Source organism: Ctenopharyngodon idella, chromosome 16 (assembly GCF_019924925.1).
Source record: "Ctenopharyngodon idella isolate HZGC_01 chromosome 16, HZGC01, whole genome shotgun sequence".
Lineage (NCBI taxonomy): Eukaryota > Metazoa > Chordata > Actinopteri > Cypriniformes > Xenocyprididae > Ctenopharyngodon > Ctenopharyngodon idella.
Window position 1 is genome coordinate 14,607,106 of NC_067235.1, and position 20,102 is coordinate 14,627,207.

The 20,102-nt window shown below is 38.4% G+C and overlaps 2 protein-coding genes across 5 annotated transcripts in view; one reads left to right on the plus strand and one right to left on the minus strand.

The window, feature by feature from the left end:
* Positions 1-12,666, plus strand: part of ttyh1 (tweety family member 1) — a 32,666-nt gene extending 20,000 nt beyond the window's left edge. Inside the window, exons 8-15 of one of the 4 annotated variants that reach the window (XM_051866005.1) lie at positions 1,546-1,621; positions 3,125-3,180; positions 3,813-3,905; positions 4,040-4,132; positions 4,275-4,414; positions 6,188-6,355; positions 11,151-11,229; positions 11,646-12,666. In XM_051866005.1, the coding sequence (XP_051721965.1) occupies positions 1,546-1,621; positions 3,125-3,180; positions 3,813-3,905; positions 4,040-4,132; positions 4,275-4,414; positions 6,188-6,355; positions 11,151-11,229; positions 11,646-11,669 (729 nt within the window). In that variant the 3' untranslated portion in view covers positions 11,670-12,666. The remainder of the gene's footprint in view (positions 1-1,545; positions 1,622-3,124; positions 3,181-3,812; positions 3,906-4,039; positions 4,133-4,274; positions 4,415-6,187; positions 6,356-11,150; positions 11,230-11,645) is intronic. The other 3 variants (XM_051866004.1, XM_051866007.1, XM_051866006.1) reach the window with 3 other exon arrangements.
* A 1,684-nt stretch (positions 12,667-14,350) lies between these two features.
* Positions 14,351-20,056, minus strand: josd2 (Josephin domain containing 2). The gene is made up of 5 exons (XM_051866319.1): positions 19,829-20,056; positions 19,584-19,712; positions 18,707-18,832; positions 18,428-18,622; positions 14,351-15,457 (listed from the first exon to the last, which is right to left on the minus strand). Exons 2-5 carry the CDS (start codon positions 19,703-19,705, stop codon positions 15,346-15,348), a joined length of 555 nt encoding a protein of 184 aa, XP_051722279.1. The 5' UTR covers positions 19,706-19,712; positions 19,829-20,056; the 3' UTR covers positions 14,351-15,345.
* Between the last annotated feature and the right edge of the window lie 46 nt (positions 20,057-20,102).

The window sequence follows — 20,102 nt, forward strand, 5'->3', positions numbered from 1 at the left end:
GCAGCCTTAGTGAACATAAGAGACTTTTTTTGAAAACTAAAAAAATTACCAAGCCCAGACTTCTGAAGGGTAGTGTATATATGAAGGAGAAAAGTAAGAATCTTAAAGGGTTAGTTCACCCAAAAATGAAAATTATGTCATTAATTACTCACCCTCTTGTTGTTCCACACCCTTAAGACCTTCGTTCATCTTTGGATTACAAATTAAGATATTTTTGATAAAATCTGATGGCTCAGTGAGATCTGCATCGCCAGCAATGACACTCCCTTTTTCAATGCCCATAAAGCTACTAAAAACATATTTATATTTACTAAAAACAGTTCATGTGACTATAGTGGTTCAACTTTAATATTATAAAGCAACGAGAATAATTTTTGTGCACCAAAAATAACAAAATAACAACTTTATTCAACAATATCTAGAGATGGGCGATTTCAAAACACTGCTTCATGAAGCTTCGAAGCTTTACGAATCTTTTGTTTGGAATCAGTGGCTCAGAACACCAAAATCTCATGATTTCGAGGCTTTGTTATTTCATGAGTGTTTTGAAATTTCAATAATTCACATGACTCTGGCAGTGTGATAGACGCTCCGAACCACTGATTCGAAACAAAAGATTCGTTAAGCTTCGAAGCTTCATGAGGCAGTGTTTTGAAATCGCCCATCACTAGATATTGTTGAATAAAGTCGCTATTGGGTTATTTTTGGCACACAAAAAGTATTCTAGTCGCTTTATATTATTAAGGTTGAACCACTATAGTCACAAGAACTGTTTTAAATATGTTTTTAGTAGCTTTCTGGGCATTGAAAAAGGTGATCTTGCTGGTGATGCAGGCCTCACTGAGTGTTAATTTGTGTTCCGAAGATGAACAAAGGTCTTACGGGTGTGGAACGAAATGAGGGTGAGTAATTAATGACAGAATTTTCATTTTTGGGTGAACTAACCCTTTAACCAAAATCGGGCAATACCGATGATAAGAAAGAAAGAAAGAGAAAGAAAGAAAGAAAGAAAGTGACAGGACGAGATGGCAGTTGCTGGCCTACAAAACAAGAGTTTCATTGTACCGATCCAGCCAACAGGAACAATTGCCTAGCACTCCCCCTTTATAATACATACGCACACACATACTCAGTTTTTCTGTCCTCTCTCCATCGCGCTCTCTCTCTTTCTCCTGACCCTCTTTAGTCCTCTTGTGAAGCTCTTGGTAATATTGAGTGCTATTCACTTTGATTAATTACACACATTCCATGAGCGAGAGCAAATGTGTGTAAAAGAGACAGACAGTGCAGAGTGGACAAGAGGAATGATGGAAAATTGGAAAACTGGTTGAGGGATGAGAAGAAAATTAGGATTTAGGGGCAGTTTGCATACGTGTCAGTGAATACTGTAGATCAATAGCGGAGCAGTGGGACGAGAGAGACTGAGGGAAGTATGTCACTTGGTCACTGTGCCACACTGTTAACATCTCTCTTCTGTATTTGCTTGTGCTCAATTCCCTTTCTTGCTCTTTTTTGTTTTTTCCTCTCTCTCTCTTTTTCTCTCAGGCCCTGAGTGATTTTTGCTTTGACCCAAACACATTTGTGCTTAACTCCACTCACTTCAACTCTAGGACAAGCACAGGTGCTGTAAAGCTCTTTCATTCACAATTGCTCTGTTTCAAAACCTATTGAGCTGCTAACATAGACAGCATTTTAGGGCATCCCAACAGTGCAGGCTTCCGTGTTTACGTCCGAACGCCGGCTCAGTATTGGCCGGCGCTATTCACATGAGCACCACATGCGTGTGATGCTGATGCAGGAGCCGGCCAATACAGAGCCGGCGTTCGGACATAAACACGGAAGCTCTGCACTGCATCAACTGCGTAAGAGACGAAATTGTTGAATAAAGTTGTTATTTTTGTTTTGTTTTTGCGCACAAAAAGTATTCTCGTCGCTTCATAACATTAATGTTGAACCACTGTAGTCACGTTGACTATTTTAACGATGTCTACTACTTTGCTGAACCTTGAATGTGGTAATTTCGTTGCTTTCTATGGGAGATAAAAAAAATAAAAAAACCTCTTGGATTTTCATTAATATCCTAATTTGTGTTCTGAAGATAAACGAAGGTCTTACAGGTGTGGAACAACAGGAGGGTGAATAATTAATGACAGAAATTTAAATTTTTGGGTGAACTAACCCTTTGATGTGACAAATCCTTGTGACCAACTCGAACCCGTTGCAAAATCTGTGTGGAGAAATCGTTTACCCTCATGTGAAAATCCTGATCCTGTGGATTCCTAATGAACTGGATTTTGATCTTGAAAATTCGTCAAACAATGGTAAATGTAAACGCATATTTTTAGGTGCCTGCTAAAATATCTCAAAAATGTCTGTCTAGTTCATGTTGACATAGAAAACAATCAAAAAGCAGCACAATGGAATGCTAAAATGCAAAATCGCAAAAAATATGAAAGCATATTTTTAGCTGCATGCTAAAATAACTCTGTCAAATCGTTCCCTTGTAATTAAGGTTCTATCTGCATTCTGAGCAGTTTTCAGATATTGAGCTTCAAAGTTTTTGCATTCCATTCAACTTTGTAGATAGAACCTTTTGTTTTCTAAATGAAAAGTCCCTAAATGTACTCAACATTACCAAAAACATCACAGAATGTTAATAAGTTGTCACAGAATAAGAATATATGAATAACTCAATTTTGACAAAAATGTCAGATACAACCTTATAATTCCAAGGGGATGAAATGTGTCCATCTAGTTCATGTTGACATAGAAAACAATGGAAAAACAGCACAGTGGAGTGCAAAAATCATGAAAATCTGTCAAAAAAACAGTAAATGTGAATGCATATTTTTAGCTACCTGCTAAAATATCTCATTCAAACATGTCCATCTAGTTCATGTTCACATAGAAAACAATGGAAAAGCTGCATAGTGGAATGCAAAAACGCTTCTGTGTGAACGGCCCCTTAGAAGGCAGCTGCATATGTTGGCAGTAGGCAGCGAGGCAACTCACTAAGTTTTGGAACAGAGCTAACTGTCCATCTGCCTTCATCTCTGACGCATACACAGTCTTACCCACGCCTTGTATCTTTTTATTTTCCTCGCTCTCTCTTTTCTCTAAATAGAAATCCTGGATTATTACCTAACCTGCAGCAGGAAAATGAGCAGCCCTTTTCAACAGGTGTGCAATCTTGTTACATGACAGTGATGTCATAGAGATTACTAAAGCAGTAAAAAATAGAATGTTGATGATATCACGAGGCAGAATTCCCCAAATATGAGGAATTATAATGATGTCACAAAGCACAGATTAAGATTAAAAAGCAATGCCATTTATGTCACAGTGAGGATGAACAGAATAAAGAGGATTATGACATTATAATCAAGATTTTGTAATCAAGAACTAGACTGACAGTGTTTTTGGAGGGACTGATGAATGAAGAAAGGAATTTGATGTCATAAAGGAAATTATAAAGACAGTGAAATAACATTATTAATGTGAAAACGAAAGGCCAGTTTCAAACTGACTGTTTCTGCTGTGTAATAGAACTGCTGCTCTAGAGAAAAGAAAGTGATTTCTGAGTTACTGTATTGAATATTTCCTTTAATATAGTCCATAAATTATTTTTGAGTCATTGAAATTTATTATAATGCTTCATAAAAGCCGACTATTTTCCTCTTCATAAATAGGCTGAAATGCATGTGGTGTGAATCATGCCTCAAGACCAGAATATGCATTAAAAGACAGTTAGATGTTTTAGCTTGTGAAATTCTGTTAAATCAGCTAAATTCTGTTTGTTGAACGGGCATAAGATACTGACCCAGTCCCAGAGAGCGCTTTCCAGCATCCACTCTCACCTTTCCAGTCTGGAGAGAGACGCCCTCCCACGGTTTCCAAAGGCAGAGGTATGCTACCAATGCTTTCATTGCTATCAGTGCTACAATATGGCAGAAACTGACAGGAAAGATAGCAGCCATACAGTATGGCTGTAAGTGGATCGCAACATGCTGCTTAGCTACTGTGTTATTTTCCCTTGTAGAAGTCACTCAGGGAGGTACAGCAGATCCTCAACACCACTGAGGGCAACTTCCACCAGCTGGTAGCACTTCTCAACTGTCGAGGGCTGAACAAGGTAACCATAGCAACCTGTTTTCCACCTCAGCCTGACTGCAAGTGAGAATCTAATACTCTGCAATTGAGGTTGATGAGTGATACTTTTTCATATTAAAACGAACTGTCTCAATCTACTACCTGTTTTCATGTCACTCTCTCAGGATTATGTTGACTCTCTGAAAGGCCTGTGCTATGATGGGATGGAGGGGTTGCTCTATCTTTCCCTGTACTCGTTTCTCTCCGCTTTGGCGTTCACAGCTATTCTTTGCTCCCTCCCTGGAGCCTGGAGGAGTTTCCACAGGTTAGGTGAACTTCATCGCTCCAGCCAGTCTAACATCCCATCTGCTGTTATTTTCATAAATGCCATTTCCGATTATATTCATGCCATTAATTATTTTGATGACAGTGTTAAGAGGGATGAGCTACATAAAACAAGTAGTGTTGCACTTGAGGTAAATATTAGTTTATAGCCTTTTTATATCATATATTATATGATAAATATATATTTATATATTTATATGTACATATACATGTATATATACATTTTTAAATTGTTATTCATTTTATTATAGACGTTATTTCTAGAAAGTGTGTAAGCAAAGAAACAGAAAATTGCATTTACATCTAAAAAAAGTCTTAAAATGCTTTAAAAATAAAACAAATATTTTTTATAACAAATTCTATAATAACAATATATCATAACAATTTAAGTGAAAAGTTAACATAAAAATTAACATTAATTTCCCAGTATCTGGTATATCCACCTTTTGCATTAATTCAGGGATTCCCAAACTTTTTTTTTAAGCCAAACCCATTTGACCTCAAATATTTACTTGGAAAGAGATTAAAGTAATATATTTAATAATTTAACAGCACATTTGCATGTTCACGGTTCTCTGATGTCAGTTAAAGGTCACATGGCATCCAGGTAAACAAATAAAATATTTCTTCTTCTTTTTTTTTTCTTTTTTTTTATTGACTTTAATTTTACATTTACATGATTTAATGAATTATTTGCTTCATCTACTTACAAACCCCATTTTGGAAAACCCTGCTTTATTGCATATGCCTGAGCTAATTTTGATCATTACGTTTCTTTGTTTTACATTTTTCAATATCCTAAAACATTTTGTGTATTTGTAGTTTTAATTAGATTATACTAAATGACAGATTTTTTCACTTTAGACTTTTGCCCTCCACTGTATTTATGAATGCAGAAGGTGCATGATGAGAATGAGAATGCTAAGTTTTTTTATAGAGAAAAAAATGAACAAACTAAAAATCTTTCAGAATGACCCAAGACTGAGGAATGCACAGCCTATGTCATGTTAATACTGTATGTAATATGTTTAATGTGGATATAAAGATTAATGCTTGCCGGAAACCTGAAAACTTCAGATTTTTAATGCAAAACAAATTACATGATTCCACCATCCTCAACAACAAATGCAGCTAAACGTTAATGGAGGTGGGATGCTCAACTCCAGTACAGTTTGACTTAAATGGGCCTGTGGTAACAGAATAGACACTGACAACCGCTCTCATCAGCAATGCACAGATGAGAGAAATATGATCTCAACTTAAGGGCATTAGTGCTTAAATGCACTGCACTACTTTTATCTGGATATGGTATTAATGTCACTATACCATTAGTTCAGAAAGCTCAGTCACTTACTATTGATTCAGCCTGACTTGGTACACTCCCTCAAAGTGCCGGATGTTGGCAAATCCAATTGTTTTAAGTAACAGAGGTGGCTGCAGTGCTTAATTGCAGTAAAATTGTGTTCAGAGTACAAACTCCATTTGCACAGACAGTAGATGGCAGATGCATAGATTACTGAAATGGCAAAGAGGACCAAGATCAGATTAAAGGATTACCTACTAGACTAGGATTATTTTATTTCATGACAATATCTACATGTATGAAGAAATTTTTACTAAATGTCTTTGTTTAATGTATAAAGGCCTTTGTTTTTGCAAATGCACACATAACACAAAGCACATAAAGCATATACTTATTTCATGACGTTTTTTCACTTTTTTTATGTTCCATAATTCTTACTGGGTGGCATAGTGATTCAGAGGAATACGAGGACTCCGACAGCGAAAGCGAGGACCCCTTCACTTCTCATCAGGCACGTAGACAGACGTCCACGGGCTCCCAGCGAGGGGCCTTGCCCCCCTTCTATAGTTACCAGGGGGCCGGCTGGACTCCCCCCTTTTCTAGCGCGCCTCCGTTACCGTGAGTAACATATGCACAGACACACAGACAGACAGACAGAATGACCCTACCCATAAACCACCACAAGGTTGTGTACATCACCCACACATAGCTCAACAGCAGAAGCTCAATTTTTCTCCTAAATTATTTACTTAAATATCTGGAGTTCTAGGAGTGCCATTTACAAATAAAATAAAGGAATAAAATGTCAATTTATTAATTAAAAATAAAAATGCTAATAAATAAATCAGTTTTCAAACTCACAAATAAATAGACACTCATAACTATTTATTCAATTTATATATAATATGTAGTTAATTGGAACAATAAAATAATAAAATTGATAAATACATTTTCAAACCGACAATTAAAAAGACATATTTAAAACTATGTATTTAAATTTAAGTTTACAATGTTAGCTAAATGTAACAAAATAAAATAATACTTCAATCGCTTTCAATTTTATTCAATTTAAATTTTTCGATTTTAGATGTCCTGGTCAGACAAGGGGCTGGTTCGGCACTATGAAACAGGTTCGGCACTGTGAAAGGGCCTTTACATTTGCTAATAACAGAAGTTCTCTTTTAGTCAGTCACGGTTGATGTTATGTCGATACTGATGTTATGGGGTCTCACTTGGCAGCCCAATCACCTTTAGGTAGTAAGAAAATGGGCCAATGAAGATTGGCAATTGAAATTTGCATGGCAAGCCACTCCCCCAGCCAAACGGGTATATAAATTGGCCGGTAACTCACTCATTCAGCTTTTTGCTTCAGAGCTGAGTGGTCATCTCTACAGCACTCTGCCAATTTGCTTTCGCTTGAGAGGAGACATTCTGCAGTTAGAGATAAGGTGCATTCAGCTGTGGTTTTGCCCCACAATTGCACAGATAAGTGCAGCAATCTCACCCCTGGGCCCCTGTTAAGATTGAAGAAAGTGGAGTCCCCTCCGCTATTCCCCGCTCTGGTCACTCTGCACTGCAGAGAACCGCTTCAGTTAATACACAGGGTGATCTAAGGATTGTAGTGGGTGCCCCCTTCTGGGAGATGGCGCAGGTTGAGTTGGACCCAGAGTTGGTGGCCATGCTTTTCCGGCCGCTGTGCTGAACCCTGCCCTGAACGCTCACGGTTGGACGTTTTTTTTCTCGGTGCGGGGTGTGCTGCATAGCATCGTCCTGCCCCAGTACCTTTCTTCCCGGAGATGCATGAGGAGGTCACGAAGTCGTGGAAGGCACCTTTTGATTTCCGAAGCTGTTTTGCTGCTTTCTCCACTCTCACTTCCCTCGATGCTGGGGCAGCCAAGGGTTATGCAGAGATTCCTCAGGTGGAGCATGCAAATGCCGCCACCTGGTGGAATCACCCACGCTTCCCATCCAAGGCCTGTAAGTTCCCAGCCATGCTTGCTGCCAAGGCTTACAGTGCTGCTGGACAGGCTGCCTCCACTCTGCATGCTATGGCCCTCCTGCAAGTCCATCAGGCCAAAGCACTAAAAGGGCTGCACGAGGGTAGTTCTAAGCTGGGATTAATGCAGGAACTGTGCACAGTGAACCTTCAGGTTGACGAAAGTCATGGTGCAGGTCCTCGGCCAAACAGTGTCCACTTTGGTGGTCCAGGAATGCCATCTCTGGCTGAACCTGGCTGAGATGAAGGAAGCCATCAAAGTCCGCTTTCTCGGCCCCCCCCTCTCCCAGGCCGGCTGCTTTGGCGACACTGTCGAGGATTTTGCTCAGCAGTTCTTGGCAGTACAGAAGCAGATGGATGCGACTAAACACATCTTGTCCCGGCGGGATGTTGCTTCTACCAGACTTCTGAGGGCTGCCCCTCCACCTGCCCATCGCAGAGGGCATCCCCCTGAAGCGTCTACATCTGCTCTGGTGCAGCAGGCAACATCTACCCCTCCACGCCGAGCCTCCCGGAGGAAGGGCAACCCAGAGATTCTAGGAGGTGGTAAAAAGCACCGCTCCTTCCCCCAGAGAAGGGCCGGATGGAGAATCTTTTGTTTTTGAAAAAAATTGTTTATTTCTGGTACCTAAAATTTCAATAAAAGAGCAGTTTCCTCAATCTCTGGGTCACGAGGCACGGTTTGAGAGTGAGCGAAGCTGTGATTCCTCATTCTCAACCCCCTCTTCTCTCACCACAGTGCAGAGGTTTGCAGCTCGAGGACGCGACGCATCTCCAGCCAAACCTTTGACGTTTCTGTGGAGCCAGGTAAGAGTCACACCTCACTCACTGCCTCTACTTCAGGATGCTATGCCTCCTGGGTTGGGCCTCAGCGCTCTACCTCACTGCCCCTCCGCGGTTACATCTGTAGGTCCACTGGTACCACTTGCACAGTGTCTGGGGGCCTGGCTAGCACTTCCAAGCCCGTCTCGTTAGCTCATTCAGACGATCAGACACGGTTATGCCATTCATATGCCGTCCCGCCAGGTTCACCAGTGTCCTGTTTACCTCAGTGTCAAACAAAGATGCCCCTGTCCTGTGTGGGGATTTCAGTCCTGCTGGCGAAGGATGCAATAGAGCCGAACCCCTTCAGCCGAGATGAAATCAGGGTTTTCCAGCCCGTACCTCATTGTACCTAAGAAAGGCGGTGGGATACGGCCAATCTTGGATCTGCATGTCTTGAACCGGGCCCTTCACAAGCTCCCATTCAAGAAGCTAATGCAGAAATGCATCCTCATGTGAGTTCGCCCCCCAGATTAGTTTGCAGCGATCGACCTGAAAGACGCGTACTTCCATGTTTGATTTTGCCTTGACACAGACCATTCCTACAGTTTGCTTTTGAGGGTCGGGCATACCAGTACAAGGTCGTCCCCTTCAGGCTGTTCCTGTCTCCCTGCATCTTCACGAAGGTCGCGGAGGCTGCCCTTGCCCCTGCTAAGGGAAGTGGGCATTCGCATTCTTAACTGTCTCGAAGACTGGCTCATTCTAGCTCACTCTTGACATTTGTTGTGCAAACACAGGGACCTGGTGACCAGGCACCTCATCCATCTGGGACTTCGGGTCAGCTGGGAAAAGAGTAAACTCTCCCCTGTGCAGAGTATCTCTTTTCTCGGTATGGAGTTGGACTCTCACAAACGGGCGTGCCCAGTCGCTCTGGAGGTTAGCAGATGGGAAAGGCTGTCTCTAAACAGGTGTTGGCCCACTGGATAGTGGATGCCATTGCCTTGGCGTACCAAAATGAGTGAGTTGCCAGCCAGCTTATATACCCCTATGTCCAGGGGAGTGTCTTGCCATGCAAATCTCACTCACGAATCTTCATTGGCCCATTTTCTTACTACCTGAAGGTGATTGGGCTCCCAAGAGAGACCCCATAACATCAGTATTGATGTAATGTCTCTGTTCCCTCCTTCAGGGATGAGGGTTACAAGAGTAGTTGAGACATTTTGTGGTTTTGTTATTAAAAAACAAACAATGAAGTCAAGCCCAGGTGATAAAAAGTATCACAAAAGTAACAATACATTATTTTCCATAAAAAGTAACTTAGTAATTCAATTAGTTATATTTTTAGAGAGTAACAATATTGTAATGCATTACTTTTAAAAGTAACTTTCCACAACACTGATCATGTGACACTGAAGACTGGAGTAATGGCTGCTGAAAATTTTGATTTTCCATCATAGGAATAAATTACATTTTAAAATGTATTAAAATAGAAAACACTTAATTTAAATTATAATAATATTTTACAATGTTACTGTTTTTATTGTATTAGTGCTCAAAAAAATGCAGACTTGGTGAGCATAACCCCAAACTTTTGAATGGTACATTTTTAAACCTATATTAAATAAACACTATGTATATTTATTTGTCCATTTTGTACATCTTTATTTTTGAATTAATAAACTGATTATTTTTAAGTGGCACTTCTAGTCTTCCGTATATGTCTAGGTATTAGAAACTCACAGATTATATGTTATATAGATAGATATTCATCTAGTTTGTGTTATGAATGACCTTTGCACTATAAAATATACATATATAGGCTCACATGCATAAAAATATAGAAACAAGTGTCATGCAGGCAGACAAACACATAAAGCTCCAGTCACACACAGACAGGTAGACAGGTAGGTGTGAGATGGAGCGCACAGACAGACAGACAAACACATGCACACACAGACAGACACACAGACAGGTGTATATGTCACAGTCTAGCCAAAAAACAGACATGAGTCCAGAGGTCTGTCTGTCTGTGTGTCTGTCTATTGGTCTGTCCGTCATTGCAAGACAGACTTAGATCCACCAATCAGAGACGATGCACAATATAGGTAAAGTCCCGCCCCCTCTGATATTTCTGTCCGCTGTCAAAAATCATGCTGTCCAAACTACATCACTCTTTTCAAATCTATTGCAATCTGCCTTGCAGTTTCTCTCTCCCTGCTTTATTACATTCCCTGTTTCTCTCTCTTTCAATTATTCTGTTTTTAAACATCATATTTGCTGTTTTCATGACACAAACACTTTCTCTCATTCACATTTCCATGTGGTTTAAAATGAAATAAATCCAAAATCTATAAACGAAATTTATATTTATATATATTTTACATTCACTTCTCCATTTAAATATCATTCTCTGTCCCCTTAGATTCTTTTAGAAAAAGATCTAAAGATTCTTAAAGTGAAAATGTCACATCTCTCTAACTCTCTTACACCTTTTCTCTTCCTTTTTCCACCCTGGATCCTGGCTCTCGTCCTTCCCTGCTCTGTGTCCCTTGGTGTGGCATGTCATTCTTCTCGTTCTCTTTGCTGTCTGCTTCCTTTTTCTTCATTGTCCCCTTGACCTCGCTCCTCTCTGCACCTCTCTCTTTCTCTATGCAGGACTCCAAACGTTTCCTCCAATGGCAACCCTGGTTATGAGAACCTGCCTTTGAGTGACAGGCAGTCCCCACCCCCCTCTGTGAGTTCCCTTGTCTTTGTGACATCACTGCAATCTGTGGCATTCTCATGATTCATTGTGATAAGATTGAAACAGACTGACAGACAGATCAGACCAAATGACCATTCGCTAAGCCCCGCCTTAAAACGTTACTGACCAGTCGTCATCTGTCCATATTATCAGACAAGCTTTTGCTCTTTTTTTAATACAATCCTATAAAGAAGCTTGGCTGAGTTAGCAACATTAACCAAAGGGGCGGAGCTTAGTGAAGGGTTTAAACGTAATTGTGAACATCTGTAGGATAAATAAGACATATATGTGCACATATTAATATTTAATATTTTTAAACTAACATTTACTTTTCTTTCCTTCCTTTGTGCTCCTCCACTTGTGGATCTGGCTGCTCTTCTGACTACTTCAATGCGGTTCTCTGAAAGTACAGTACTCTCCCAGCATGCTGACTGGCTACGGCAGCAGTCAATCACACCCCAACCCGTCCCTTTCAAGAAACCTGTACTCGCACTAATTATTTTTCTGTATAGTAGAAAAAGAAAGATATATAGCAAGGTTTAGTTTTCATATGGATGGACACTTTATGAGACGAGAGACTAATTTAAAACTCTAGATGTTAAATATCTGTGTGTAACGTCAGTACCATTAAGTCTTTTGGTTGTAACAGACTTACAAAATGAGTGACAGATAAAGCCATCCGCTTCATTTAGTCGTACGATCCTATCACTTCCTCTCCCTCTAGTGTCATGCTGTACATATAGCTGGTGGAAACAAGATGGTATTGACGTTACAGTAGTGGTCTATTTTTAAATGTATAACCACTTTATTTTGGAGTTTTTATATTGTTATATGTAGTCACAGATGCATAGTGGCGATGGCACAATTTCTTTGTATGATTATGCCGTTTTCTCTTCACCTTTCTTTTTTTTACTATTTGACAGGACCCTATTTTATAAGTGGTAATTCTGTATTACCTTGTATACCCTCTGATACTATATGATTATTTATTTATAATATATGAATATATATTCACTGTATAAACGTTTGATTGTTAATGCATTTTGATGATCAAAAAAAAAAAAAAAAAACCTGTAAAACAATGTTGAGGGCTAGTGTGCGTTTCCTCTGCTGGCTCTGAGCAATACAACTGCGTTTTGCCAATTGCAATGCAATGGCCACAATGTAAAGCAGCAATAATCATCAGGACATCTTGCAAACACCATTTGTGTCTGTGTGTCAGAGGTCTTCATGACATGTTCAGTACATATATATATATGTATATATATATATATATATATATATGAAATTGCATTGATCCCTTCTCTTGGCTATCAACCTGTTGTTAATCCTTAAAAAATGAGTTTCTATGGTTCAATGCTCCTTTTGAATGGCATCCTTTTTCACTACAGAGTCTAATATAAATGAAATAAAAATAGAGTAACAAAATGTAATGTCTGAAAATGTTTTTGTTGCAAAGCACTACAAGCATTCCACTATATAAACCTATACTGGGTTATTACAGTAGGTCAGAAATGAACTTTTTCATATTAGGGGCAATGTTTTCAATCATAATATTAATTTTTATAATATTACACAATATATTATTCACATAATATTATATTTATTGGTAACACTTTACAATAAGGTTTCATGTGTTATAAATTAACAATGAGCAACAGCATTTATTAACCTTTGTTAAAGTTATTTAATAAAATATTTAATATTCATGTTAACTAAAGTTAATAAATGCTGTAGACATATTGATCATTAGTTCATATTAACTAATGTAATTAAAGGGTTAGTTCACCCAAAAATGAAAATTCTGTAATTTATTACTCATGCTCATGCCGTTCCAGACCCGTAAGACCTTCGCTCATGTTCGGAACGCAAATTGAGATATTTTTGTTTAAATCTGATGGCTCCGTGAGGCCTACATAGGGAGCAATGACATTTCCTCTCTCAAGATCCATAAAGGTACTAAAAACATATTTAAATCAGTTCATGTGAGTACAGTGGTTCAGTATTAATATTATAAAGCGATGAGAATATTTTTGGATGCACCAAAAAACAAAACAAAATAATGACTTATTTAGTGATGGCCGATTTCAAAACACTGCTTCAGGAAGCTTCGGAGCGTAATGAATCAGCGTGTCGAATCCGCAGTTCAGAGCACCAAAGTCACGTGATTTCAGCAGTTTGGCACGCGATTTGAATAATGATTCAACACGCTGATTCATTACGCTCCAAATCTTCCTGAAGCAGTGTTTTGAAATCGGCCATCACTAAATAAGTCGTTGTTTTGTTTTTTTTGGCGCACCAAAAATATTCTCGTCACTTTATAATATTAATATTGAACCACTGTACTCACATGAACTGATTTAAATATGTTTTTAGTATGGATCTTGAGAGAGGAAATGTCATTGCTCCCTATGTAGGCCTCACTGAGCCATCGGATTTAAACAAAATATCTTAATTTGTGTTCCAAAGATTAACGAAGGTCTTACGGGTGTAAAACAGCACGAGGGTGAGTAATAAATGGCAGAATTTTCATTTTTGGGTGAACTAACCCTTTAACTAATGTTAACAAACCAAACCTTATTGTAAAGTGTTACCTATTTATATTAAATAATATTTAAGCATTAAATATTAAGCTGTCTAACCAAATAAAAAACAGCGTGGTGTCCATTTATGTCCAGTATTGAATCAATTAATTGAAATAAATTACAGCTGTTACCTAAATTAAGTCATTATCAAATAAAAAAAGCAAAAGATATTGTATAATTGTGGCGCTATAACGCATTCTAATATTTATCCAGCAGTGTTGTTATTGTAAACTAAAACTATTAAAAAAAATTAAAATTTTAAATTAAAAATAAAAATATTTAAAAATCTAAAAATAAAAGCTAATTCAAAATGTATATGAATGATACTAAAATATTATATAAAATAATATAAAATTGTATCCAGTCCCTGTGTTAAATTATACAGATTATATAATCACTGTTTTGGAGTGTTTTCTGTACTTTCAGTGTTTTTTTTGTTTTTTTTTTTCAATAAAAACACTTCATATTATCCACACACAGACACAGACACACACACACACACAAAAACAGGAAAAAAACCCAGAAAATTCCTCAAATGTTATATTACAAATATGTAATATTGTTATATTAAAAATTCCATGTGTTTTTAATTTATATTAATTTTGGACACTTTTTTGGGCCTATTTCCTCAAAATTGTGGTTAAATTCAGACCTTCAATCCTTGAAACTGACTGAATCATTGACTTGATTAAATATTATTTATGACAGTAAAATCCAGCTCGGACAACAGAACCGACATTAATCAACAAACATTAGTAATCAGACAAGAGCAACAGCTCGGACAAAACGAAAGTGTTTGTAGCCGTAATGACAATTTCAATCAGCTCTTTCAATTTGCTACACTACCACAAGCACTACATGAGATCAACAGTCAAGGTAGAAATTCAATAAAATTCAAATAAATAACACAAATCAAATGTATTCAGTTTTCCTCCATTTGTTGGTTCACTGAGTCGATGTAAATGAGGCAGTTTGCAATAGAGCTTGAAAGAGTAAAGACGTGAACGTGAGATAGAGCTACAATCTCTTATCTCTTTTGTTTATGCATAGTAAGATGTACACTGACGTCTAAAAGGCAATGAATGATACATATTTGAACTCTAGAGTACCATTTCTGTGCATAGTTGTAACAAAGACACACAAATCTTTGATCTACTTCAGCAGTGGAGTGCATAGATAAAGATAAAGTGAAAGATGGTAGTTCCTGAGAGGAGAGAGAAAGAAAGAGAGAGAAAGAGAATAGTGACGTGGCTGCACAGCTATAGTAGCGTCTCCCCACAAGCACACAGTCAGTGTGACTTCAGATAAACAGCTCCTTCATATGAGAAAACACGTCGCTTTAAACACTAGATCATTCTCTCGGACTTCTCTTTGTGTGTGAGTGTCTGTGAGTGAATCTGCCATCTTCCTGTAGTGCTGCTCTCCATAAAGCTTTTCATCACTCCAGTGTTTCTTTTTCACGATGACTCCACATTGAGAGAGAGAAAGAGAGAGAGAGAGAGAGAGCGAATGTTCGGTTAAATCATTTCTTGGTGTCATCTGGTTTCAGCCATGTCCCATCGTCATCTACTTCCTTTTGAACGACAAGTAGCATCTCTGCAACATCCTGAGAAAGCTGTTCAATGAGAAATGACCTGGGAGGAAGAAGAATGAAGAATCAATAAAAAAACAAAGATTTATCAGGATTCATTTGCTAATTATTACATACAAGTGTCTGCCATTCTCAAAACCAGTTAAAAAAGTAGCCTACATTTCTAATAATATCTATAAAATCACTTTAGCTTAAGCAGTAAGGCATTTTAGTTTGTACTTATCAAGGTTTATAAAGTAAAAATATATATATTTTCCATGCTGTACCTAATTCATGAACAAATGACTTTTATTTGTTTTTACAAACAAATGACTTTTAATGAATATTTTAAAAATACAAACTCATAAGTCCAGCTGAGGGGCCATTTACACGACACTGTTTTCAACTAAAAACTGAAAACTTTTGATGTGTTTTGGCCGTTCATTTACACGAACATCATTTTGGGGGCCTGAAAACGAAAACTTTTAAAACGGGTTTCACAGTGCAAGTTTTTGAAAATGATGCCGTTATCGTCTCCGTGTAAACGTGAATTTGTGAAAACGGTGACGTCATGTGCATGTGTATTACATGTTCAGTCTATATATGCGCATAGTGTTTCATTACAAAGTGACATCGCCAACTACTGGCCTGGCAGCGTAATATAGTGTTTTTAGTCGTTTTTGCAGATCTATGGGAACGGGATAATTTTGACAAAGTTGTCTGTACAGGAAAAAAGCAAAGGAAAAACCTTTCCATTTTTAGAACGTAATATGATCATTTATAGTTTTTTTTATTAATATTTTGAATCAGCTTTTATTTCTGTATTTCGTTTACATTTTAGTTTAAATTTTAGTAATTTCGCTGTTTAGTGATTTTCATTAGTTTGTTTTATTTAAATATTTCTAAATAATTTTAATTGATTTTTATTACAGTTTAAGTTTTAGTCTTATTTCAGTGCTTGAACTTAAATGTATTTCAGTTAGTTCCCAAGGCAACGTTTCCAAGTTTTTCATCTAACATTTATATTTTATTTTATTTTCATTTCAACTTTATTTCAATTAACAAAATAGTTTTTATAGTCTTAGTTAACAACAAGATTCAAGATTCCTTTAAAGCTTACAGCTTGTTGTGGGTTGTATTAAAGGTTAAACGGTTTACTGTATAATTTCATTTCTTACACATAAGTAAAATAGACAGTGTAACAGAATCAAATCAAACTGAATCAGTATCGAATCAAGAGCATGTGAATCAGAATCGAATCTGGAAATGTGTGTTGATACCCAGCCGCTGTCTAAGGCCACATTCACAAAGCAGCAGGATACGGTTGTCAGTCCTGTATAGAGTGGTGCAGGTAGACATTACTTTGTAGGCCAAAACGTGGAAATGAGTAGCACTTCAGTTTCCATCGTCTCGAAGTCTATGGGTTTTTTGAATGGGAATTTGGCTGAAATAAGGTCTGTGGTGAACACAAGCTCAAAACACTTTCGCGTTTTATTCTACGACATAAAATACAACAGTATTACCCTGTTCATGATTTTTTAAGCTGTTGCATGTCTTGAAAAAGTTGCTAACAAGACTGGCTAAATGGGACTACAGAGACATTAAACGTGATCATGCCGAACAAGCAAACTCAGTCTGCTTTTACAGCCTCATTATGCTCATAATTGTGCTTTTATAAACTATTCTAACTCAAACTTTCAGGGAAAATGTTTTTAGATAAAAAAAATAAAGGAGTTTAGTGGTGGTGACGTTGAGTTGTGGGACCATGTTGTAGTTCATTTATAGCCTACCTTTAGCTTTTTACTCCTGGCGACTTCATTTAGGCTTCAAAATTCATAAAAGTTGTGTTTATCTGTGTAAATTATCTTGATGGACAAAATGTGCAAGTATCATAAACTTTTGTTGATCACCGAGCTTGTTTTTTTGCGATAATTCAAAAGCCTATGGAAAAATCCTATTGGGTTTTTGTCGAGGGAACCAGTGTGATGCTAACTGCCGGTGGGCCTACAAAGTGACGTCATACCTGCACCACTCTATTTGAGTCCTTAATAAGGTTACATTCACACACAGTTTGGTTATTTACGGGAGTGACAACTGCATTCTATAACCGAACTCACACCCGAAAATTTTCAGGACTCACAACCGCATTCTCGAAAAAACGGAACGGAACTGGACAACTAGTTGTTTGTCACGTCATACAGTGCGAGAGAGACGCTCTACATTGCACAAACGCGTGTCTACCGTGTGTTGCGGATTTTGTATGTGGTTTAGTTTTCGGTAGCTTACAGCAACGGAGATTTGAGCTGTGTGTCATCTGAAGGTTATATATCCAGTCACTGTTCTCCACCGGAGCGGCTCCCATCAGTTTTCTGTTCTATACGCGACTCAAATGCTCCGCTCTCCACCCAGATATAAAAGCTGCTGTCAGTTAACAAAGATTTGATGAACTCACGACTCGATTGGACTCGTTGTGTCAATACTAAGATTTTTCAGTTTAATGGATGTTGCCATATTTGACATTACTTTCGTCACTGGTAAGAGAATATGGACTCCCGTTGCACGTTCTTACAAACAGTATTCAAGACTCTACTGTAAGTTGCTGTTTGAACGGGGCATTTCGAGACTCACAACTGTAGGTAAATGCGTTTGTCAATCCCAAAAACTGACAGTGTGAACGTAGCCTTAGATGATGAGATTACCGCGATAAATACAAGGGTAAATGGGGTCCGAGAGACCGTGTGATCCGGCTTGACTGTACGTCTGTTGTGTCCTGTGACATTACCAAGCACCTGCCATTACAGTCCTGCTTTTTTTCTTATTGAATTACCTGTTCTATGTCATTATAATTGCATCTGGGCAACCATGCACTGATTATCAGTGACATCTGGAAATACATTGGTCTTATTTGCTCAGTTCACATTGTGCACACACCTGGTAGATGTAAAACATATGTGCTAATGTTTTCATGCAGAAATGTATCAATAAGTTTGTACTTTTTAGTTGTAGAAAAACTCATTCTTAGTAGCAGTCTCACCTGAGTTCTGTTTCTCCGCCTATACAGCTAGGCCCCTTTAGTTTAGAGTCTAGGTTATAGAACTGTCCGCTGACCTCCCGTACTGCCAGCCAGTGTCTGCGTCTCAGTGGGAGAGACACAAATCCCAGTGACACCCTTGATGGGACATTCAAAATGAAGCCTTGAATTTTGTCCAGGCACAAATTCTGTACTGACCTATAGTGTGTGACAGAAATGGAGAAATGTTAATGCCCCTTTTATGATCATCATGAAGCTCATGACTAACAAAGTCACACTCACTTGCGTTTGTCCCACCAAACTGCAGCAAGCCCCCGACTCTGCAAAGCTGCCATGATGACATTGACATCATAGTTTCCTGTGCCCAACACTGAGCGGTGTGGGTTCATCACACATTGTGGGGCAAGTCTTCAAGAAACAAATCAGACAACTTCGACTTTGAGAACATAGCACAAGACTGAGAAGAGACATTAAATTCGGCATAAAACTAAGTCTTTTCATCACTATTGTGATTTATAGACCTTATGTAGCCCCACCCCTTTTCACTGCTGTGCTCGTTGTGTTCTGTCTTCTGGTTTGTATTTTCACAGCATGAAGGTAAGATCTTACAGATTTATGAATGAACTGCTCGTTTTAAAATCTTCCCGGTCTACTGACATTTGTTACGACATCCGCTTCAAACATTACAATGCTCATGATAACCTTTGTTAACTCTACAATAAGTAAATCCACTTCAGCTAATTACTCTTCGACAGAAATATACAGAGCTACTGCAAAAACTTAAGTTCAAAGACAAAATTCTAAAGATGGCTGAGCTTTTTTTTCTCTGGCGCCTAAGGTCTATATCTGAGTGAAACGGCTTCTCGAACAAGAAAAAATGTAGGGCGGGGCTTGATTTTGTCCATCAGGAAATGATGGGATTGTTGTGGTTTGCTATTGCTGTGATGTCATGTGAGTGACAGGTGTTCCCGCCCTCGCGCTAGTTAAAGATTACCAGGTCATATGAATTGTGCAGGGATAAAAGTATTATCTTATTCATTTTTATTTATATTCTTATATTTATAATACTTCAAAACTCCATTAAAATGAAGAATTGTAAATTTTGATTTCATGGTGACTTTATGATGTGAAGAGGGCAGTGCTGAAACGCGCCGCTCACCGTTTGCAGATGTCATCTGCTGTCTCCTTGGTGAAAACTCTCTCCTGAAGCACGTTGTTCAAGGCATGGATGGCGCACAGCTCCAATCTCTGTTTCTCGTGAAACACCTCGCCCTCGCTCATGCTCACCCTGCCATTACAAGTACATTCAACCCGTCGATTAGTATTTAAATACGCCCAAGAACACATTATGTACTCGCGTTCACGCGAGCTGACAGCACATGACTGAATACATCATCATCATACCTTCTGGAAGACAGAATCCGCAGTGCAATGATTTATCCACAGTAAAACTATTGCTACCGAGACGTATCGTGAAACTAATCTTTACTGTTCCATTACACCTACCCTGTTAATAACCTAAATCTACAATAATCTCTGAAAAGAGGACGCTATCTGTTTCTTGTCCGAGAGGAACAGCCGGAAGTTGTTTTGTTGTTGAATTGAGGTAACGCCCCGTGCGGTCATGGAGGAGTCACGTGAGCTCCACAGGGGGCGCTGTTTTCATAAAAAAAATAAT